Source organism: Pinus tabuliformis, chromosome X (genome assembly GCF_031772625.1).
Source record: "Pinus tabuliformis cultivar Carrire ecotype Pingquan chromosome X, CPIR1, whole genome shotgun sequence".
Lineage (NCBI taxonomy): Eukaryota > Viridiplantae > Streptophyta > Pinopsida > Pinales > Pinaceae > Pinus > Pinus tabuliformis.
In genome coordinates, this window is record NC_142308.1 from 226719276 (window position 1) to 226727799 (window position 8524).

At 36.0% G+C, this 8524-nt stretch overlaps 1 protein-coding gene across 1 annotated transcript; it reads left to right on the plus strand.

Moving 5' to 3' along the window:
* The first annotated feature begins 3352 nt into the window (after positions 1–3352).
* LOC149139174 (toll/interleukin-1 receptor-like protein) lies at positions 3353–4026 on the plus strand. Its single transcript, XM_089450624.1, has 2 exons — positions 3353–3864; positions 3951–4026. Exons 1-2 carry the CDS (start codon positions 3353–3355, stop codon positions 4024–4026), a joined length of 588 nt encoding a protein of 195 aa, XP_089306750.1.
* Positions 4027–8524: the final 4498 nt, after the last annotated feature.

Consider the following 8524-nt stretch of genomic DNA (forward strand, 5'->3'; position numbering starts at 1 on the left):
GATCCAATAAAACTGCTAACAACCGGGCAAGTTTTAATCTCAGTGATTTCTTCAACAGCGTGATCCTCAACAACATGAGTGATTTCTTCAGGGACATGATCTTCAACAACATGAAACTCTTTGTCAATGGACTCAAAAACACTGCTAATCCCAAATGGGTTCATGAGAAAATGATCATTAAAAAGATCATTGTCTAAAATAATAGACATATCACTTAGCTTTATCACCTGTCACAAACGGTGCACACTAACAGCACTCTCTTGAACAAGACCCACTTATACGATTTTTGCAACAAAACAAAGAAAACTGGGCCGACTGAAAAAGAATATGACCACGGCACAACAGTTTCTGCAAAGAACACAACAGTTTCTGCAAAGAATCACAGATGGTATCTATTGGAAGTTTCGTTAATGAAACCACGGCAACGCACAACGGCACAATTCTGCACGCTCAACGGTTCTTACCTCCACTGACCAAAGACCTCCACGCACAACGATGATATTCCCCTCTAAAAATTTTCGGACAAAGACAGCAGAGTTCACTGCTTCACAGCTTTGACTCCAAACCGGACGCCTCTCTGAACAACGAAAATAACTCAGACAAAAAACTCCAAACCTTTTTGCACACACTCACTTTTAACATATGATATTTTTTTATCACCAATATTATTCTTCTGTCGAACAATTTTCCTCTTCCTCTCACGTATACCGCTCATCAATTCAGCTTTTTGGTTTCCTCCACTGATATTTTTGACATTCATCACACAGTGACGATCCAACTTTTGGTCGAATAAGAATGCCAGAGAGGAACAGTTATGCGATGCGGCATGTAGTGAGGATTATGAGATTCAAAAAGAATGCCCGAAAGAGAATGCAAGAGAGGATAAGGGATCTGATAAGGACTGCTCATATGAGATTGCTAGAAAAAGCGATGCATTCTATACAGGAAGCACCTTGCCTGTTCTTAAAGAAACTAGCAAGGATTTAGAAGTGGTGGCTGAAAAACCATAGAGACAACATGTTTTCTCCACAGTGAAGAATGTGGCGTTGGCGTCTCCTCTTTATACACACAACGGTTTCTGCAGCAAAGTTCTGGACGCACTCACACTTCACGTCGGGTTTACCACTAACACGCGCCAGCAAAGTTCTGGACGCACTCACGATCCACGGCAGAGTGGAATGGTTGCAACGGGCCTCCACAGCACCAGCACAAGACGCTTCTCGACGGACAGCACCTCACAAAGTTCTGGACGGACGGTTCTTCAGTCCACGCAGCAACAGCTTCTTGATGGCTGCAACGGGCCGGTTCTATGGTGACAGCACACCAGCAAATGGATTATACCAACTTAAAACACTGCTACCCGAGTTCTTGACAGGGGTCTTGGCAGCACATACGCACAACAGTAACTGCTACCCGAGTTCTTGACAGGGGTCTTGGCAGCACAGCAGCAACAGACAAAACACTCGGTTCCACAGCTTCGCAGGTGGCACAAACAAGTTCACTCTTCAACAGTAGATCTGGCCTCACGCAAACACCACTCGGCCTTCCTCACCTACGCTCTCACCCCAGCTCAAACCCTGAGCTCTGATACCAAACTTAAAAACAGAAAACTCACAAACTTCATTCATTTATTTGTTCAATTACATCACACTTATATAGGAATAACACCTAACCACTCATAACTAATTCTGTTCAACCACCTACAACTAATTCAGTTCAACCACTCATGACTAACCATTTCTGCATTATTCTCACAATAAAGTTGTTAACAACCCATTATTCACTCTTGTTAGTTTAGTTGTCCAAAACCCAGCAAGCTTTTCATTCCAATCCTCCCCTCATATTCCCCATTTCCTAGCCTTTAAAGTGGTCCTTTAAGGAGTTCAGTGAGAACAATACCCAATATGGGTGGTGGCTTGTATAGGACTTGCATGCAAGTCCCTCACTTCTCCTTTCTCTTCCTTTAACCAGTTTAGAGAACCATCCCATGTCCAAGTAGTCTCCATCTTATGCTAAGGTATCAAGAGGCTTGCAACTAACTTGGCTTTCATATAGGTACAATCCATATTAGTTGATGGAGTCTTTTTATAATAAAAATGTTTTAAGGAGATTGAAGCTTAATCTTTTACAAGAAAGTGAAGAACACTTGGAGGGACAGTTTTGACACTTAATAGGTGATTGGAATTAGATTCTGTTCCCCAAGGGTTTTTGATAGTGCTGAATCCATTTCCACCACCAAAAACATAATTCAAACACTGCAAGATTTTTTGAATTTTTTTACCGAAATTCAGACTACTTTTGAGGGTAAAAATAATTCCTCTATCTAAATATCCTTGCTCATTTACAACCCTTCACCGAAAAGAAAAAGAAAAAAAAAAGCAACAGGTTGACAACATGCAAATACTTTTAAACGCTTTGATATACGAGGAAGCAAATGATGAGGGAGAGTTCTCCAATGGAGACGCTTGCGTATACGGGGACGCCAACGAGAAAAACGACTTTGAAGCCGGAGAGCAGGGTGAATTGTCTTTGGGGGACGGAGATGGTCGATACATTGGCCGTTCGATGACCATGGGGTGGAAAGAATGGATGCCTAGAAAGTGCACAGCGAAGATATTTGAAGATGTTGCAACTTAGTGATCAAGCTGACATCAGTATAAATTTGTCCTTTTATATCGACCACTTAGTGATGAAGCTGACATCAGTATAAAGTTGTCTTTTTATATCGACCACTTAGTGATGAAGCTGACATCAGTATAAATTTGTCTTTTTATATCGACCGACAAGCATGGGCTCTACATAGGCCAATTCGATGACCATGGGGTGGAAAGACTGGATGGCTAGAAATTGCAATGCGAAGGTATAATTGACTGAAGTTTTGTGACTTGTGATCGAGCTGACACCACTATAAATCTGTCGTATCTGTGGGGGCGTTCGATGACCATAGGTCAGGAATGAACGGCGTCACTACCATGTTTTACTGCATAGCACACATAATTGTCGCATAGCGAAGGCAACAGTCAACATCGTCCAGGTGGCCTACCGAATATAAACAGTCAACACGGTGCAGCGTGAAGATACTTGTCGCCTAGCGAGGTTAGTTGTACCCACAGGCACAATTATCTTACCTACACACATCGTTGTCATTCGATTTCTACCGAAAGGGTTCTATCGAACGGCCGAAATCTGGGGCAGCAGACTCCATTATGCTTTCATGTATTTTCTAAATCACCCTAACTTTTATCTATATATACATATATTTTGAATCCATTATTTCCATTCTGGATTTCAGAATTGATTAACCTATATTTATGTGTTGATGTTGTGTTCTCGATTTTGCCCATCAGCTTGAATGGCAGGAGGACAAAGGAGGAGGAATCGATACAATGTGTTTCTGAGTTTCAGAGGGCGCGATGTGAGAAGAGGGTTCGTCGATCATCTCTACCACTCCCTCACCAGCGCTGGTTTTAGTGTCTTCCTAGACACCCAGCAAATCAACAAAGGTGACGATATCTCTGCAGCCTTACATCACGCAATTGAGGTGAGCCACATCTTGATTCCAATATTCTCCCACAATTACGCACAATCTATCTGGTGCCTGAAAGAAGTCTCCCTTATCGCGCACCAAGTACTTCACAAGAATGGGAAGGACAGCGATTCAGCCATCGCCGTTCCTTTGTTTTACGATGTCACTCCCTCACATGTTCGGCACCCACATCAATCACATGGAAACCCGTTTGCTGAAGCATTCCAAGAGCATGAGAGCAGTGGGAGATACAGCCCACAAGAAATTGATGAATGGAAGACTGCTCTCACGACAATCTCTCGTCTCTCCGGGTGGTCGCTTAAAGAAGACACGAATGGGTAGGCAACTCATCACTGCTCTGATCTTATTTGTTTATATGCTACTGTTTCTGCTGAAACCCTTAACATTAACAGATTCTCCGCAGATATGAGGCAGCGCTGGTTAAACGCGTCGTTGAAGACGTGGGTAAACTTTCTAAGAGACGGAGCGCTCGCCTTTGAATTAATACTACTGCTCCGCCACGGACATAGTGAAAGGAAGATCTTCTAAGTAAATCGCGATGGCATTTTGGAGACTTTGGCTGCGTGTCATGATTTGTCTGTTTTAAAATTTAAAGGGCTATGCTTTAGTTAGTTAATTAGAAAAGCAAGTTATAGGCAAAAGTGTAATTGGCTTTCAGAAATTTAAATCCTGAATGTCTATCAGTAAATTTGTAATCGAATGATCAATGTATTTGTAACTATTCGGTTTGATTCCTAGCTATTCTCGGTGTCAAATTCTGTGGATTATCTATGATTTCTTCCTCATAATATTATTCTTCATTTCTTTTTAAAATAAAAAATTTGGATTTGTCCATGAAAAGTTGATTTAAGCTATTACAACAACATATTGGGAAAAGTCAGTTTAATTTGTTCATTGAATATATTATTCCTATGCAAATTGGAATTTTTTTTTTTTAGAAAAAAAACTATATATATTATAGGAGGAATATAAATTACCTGAGATACATCCACAGATCAGGTCTGTATTCCACAAATAGTCTTGAGCAAAAATAGTCTTGAGCAAAAAATGTATTCCACAAATAGTCTTGATCAAAAATAGTCTTGAGCAAAAAACCTACGATCAAAATAGAGTAATTACATAATGTCTATGAAACCAAACCGATAATATCTAAAACAAAATCTCTGAATATAGTGACTATCTTGCAAGAAAGAGCATTTAAAAGTCTGGTAAGGCAAAATCATTGATCTGATAAGTGGCATCATCCGATACTATCTCAAGATGCCAGAATCCAGAAGAGGAAGAAAGACCCATTTTTGAAAGTGCGTCAGCGGTTGAGTTTTTGTCCCTATTGATGTGCTGAATAGAGCAATTCTCCATGCGGGTCCAGTAGAAGTGTATCCTGTCTCTCCATCCAGTCAGATGCTGGGCCAAAATGGAATTTTTCCTGTTTACTGAATCTACCCATAGCTTGGAATCGCCAAAGATAGCCACCTGCTGAATGTCTAGGAAAATACAAAATTTTAAAAGACCTGAGAGGGCTATGGCTTCAGCCAGATTGTTGGAACCCTGTCCACCGTGCCAGAATGAAGAGAAATGAGAATTTTCAGATATCTTTATGTGGAATCCACATCCACATTGGCAATGAGAATTTTCAGATATCTTTATGTGGAATCCACATCCACATTGGCCCTTTTGAGCTGCCCCGTCGAAAAATGCTGTCAGCTGATGAAGATGAGCAAGAGAAGACCTGGCTGGGGATATGTATAAGATCTTATTTTTCTTCTGTGGGAGCGATTCTAAATAAGCAGAGATTAAATCAAATGCTTTAGGAGAAGAAAAATTCGAGTGGTTAAATTGGAATCGATTTTCTTATGAAGTATTTCATCAAACTGTTTTTGGTAAGTTCCTGATAACTCCATTTGGGATAGCAGGTCGCGTGGCAATCCTAGTCAAATATCATCCATGTAAATATCCCTAGTCAAATATCATCCATGTAAATATGGTTCATAGGGGGATTACTCATTTTTGTATTGAAATAGAAAAGAAGCCTAATAATTTAAATAAAAATGATAGCTGACAAATTAGTAACTGTAAATTTTGTTTTAATTTTTATTAAATTTTTAAAATCATTTGATTTGATTTGATTTGATTGTTTTAAAAAAAAAAATTTCAACCTTTTTTTTAAATAACTATTTTTATTTTATTAATCACTATAATTGGTTTTAAAAATCATTTTACTTTACTTTTACGTTTATTGCTTTTTAAAATAATCATTTTATTTCATTTTAAAAAAACAATTTTCTTTAACTTTTATGTGTTAAAAAACAATTTTTACTTTTACTTTTACTTAATTTACTTGATTATGATATAAATAAATGAAACAAAAGCATTTTTACTTTATTTGATTTTAATTTTTTTTTTTTTTTTTTACTTTTATTTGTTTTGTTTGATTTGATATTTTATTTTTATTATTATTATGATTTTTAAATCAATTAATTAATTTATTGATTTATTTTTAAGTTTGATTTGATAATTAAAGTTTCTTTAAAAAAAAATTATTGTTAGGGGTGATTTACTATTATATTAAAATATTTATTGTAAATAAAAAGTTTTTTAGGGGTTATATATTCTAATGGTTGAAAATAGATGATTTCTATATTGTTCTCTATTTAATTGTGTATTAAGATTTGATTTTGTGTTTTGTAGTGGCCATGATGAACTGAAGTAGACAAAACATCTCCTATGTAATTATTGCCCAAATGTTTTTCAATAATTTTGATATTGTTGAAAGTTATTCTTGTGTGCAAGACTTCTAAATAAGCATGGAATTTTCTGTAATGTAAGAATTGTTTCCTTGACATTACAAAAATGTCATAAGCAATTTAATGAAAAGGTTAAAAGGTTAAGAATTAAGCAAAGTATTTTGGTAGAAATCACATAAGAGAAATTTGTGGCCGACGATGTTTCGAACCAACATGTGTGGTTCATTTTTTTTTCTTGTGTATATTTTTGTTTTGTTTTATTTATTTTTCCATTAATTATTTTTAATTTAGTTGATTTTATTTCCATTAAATATTTTATTTATTAAATGATCTTGTCTTGATTAGGTCTTGACTCATTTTTACATTTTTTTACTTCCTTCTTTAGAGTTTGACTTTTTTTTAATAATAAATTAATTTAAATAATAATTTTCAAAAACTAGTTGTTTAACTCACTAATATTTGTTTTTAATAAATTGATAAACTAATATCATTATTTAAATATTATTTTTCAAAAACTAGTAATATTTGGTTTTAATAAATTAATTTAAATATTATTTTTCAAAAACTAGCTGTTTAATATAGTCATTACTTATTAATATTTTTTAATAAATTAATAAACTAATATCATTATTTTTTTCTTAAACTAGCCGTTTAATATAACCATTACTCAATAATATTTGTTTTTAATATATTAATAAATTAATCTCATAATTTAAATATTATTGTTCAAATATAGTCATTACTTGAAATGATGTCTCTACATCGCTCTCTATTTAAACCTTTGACATGGTGTGCCTCTTCATCTCGTCCTGATGATGAACCACACTTCAAAACACGTCAGCCAAAAATTTCTCTTATGTGATTTCTACATAAAGACTTTGCTTAATTCATTATGGATCATAAAAGCATGAATAAAGAAGTTAAAAAGTATTTATGTATGTGATTGACTTTACTACAGAATTTCATTAGAAACTTTATTTTTATCATAAACTAGTGAAGGATGCTCATGGCATTTTAGAAGAGATGAGTTAAAGATCCTTTCACAAAAAATTGAATTTATCCTCATTGTTAGGAATTCCAGAGATGGTTATGTTTTCCTTTGTCTCGTAATATGACTATTGAAGGTAGAACTAATTGTATATGTCAATGAAGTTTACATTTATCATGTAATTTCAACTAAAGTTGCTAATTCGATACATCCTACCTCTAGACCGTCATCATGTAGTGGGAAAGTTTTAATTTGTGAGAAGGTATTTGTCCAAACACACTATAACATTAGAGGCACTTAGCCATGGTCCGGTCGCACTTTTCCCTTGCAATACAAGAAAAGTTTCGTAAGCAAGGTAACTAAAAAGCGAAGATCTATTTTTATGTGTTTTTCTCTACCCATGTAACATATCCCCTAAAACACACACACACACACACACACACACACACACACATATATATATATATATATATATATATATATATATATATATATATATATATGTTATTAGTATTATGATAACCTATCAATTATTCATAGCAATGCCACTTACCCATTCACATAAATATACATACATAACCTAATGTTTTGTTTTTGAAGTTATGGTTTGAAATATTATTTCCAAAGGGACATAGTTCATATTGCTTTTGATTTATGAATTAACCCTCACCCAACCAACCTTGGGTTCCTGTAACCCAGGCTCCCTTGAGTGCTAGCCACTTGGCTTGCTCTCCTCTGAAGGATCGACAACAAACCAAAGATATCTGACAACCTTGGGATTACCCTCCGATTGATGGTTGTGGTGTTTTGGGTTTCCACTGATAGCTAAGGAGGTTTGTAGGAGGGTAGAGAGTAACTATGCTCTACACCTGCGTGACCCAAACCCTCATTCTACCAGTTCACAAGTTGCTTCACCTTCTTCTGCAACTCCCGCTGGTTTGTGGTTTTGTGTGCTAGTTTGCTAGGTAGAGTCTAACAATGTTGCCGATCGATGTCCACAACATGCTAGGCAACGTCCAAATTCACACTGTCCCTCCCGAAATGCCTCAGTACAGTCTTGTTCTCATAACTATTAGCTAGAGTAATGGTGTTTAGGCTCAGTTTAACTACCTACAAAATTTATTTATGTATATTGTTTGCATATCTAGGGTAATGCCATTTTGGAGGCCTCTGTCAATGGAAGACCCTCAAACTCAGGGTACCCATTTTCCCCTTTGAGCAATCAATTGACAACGTGTCTTGCAA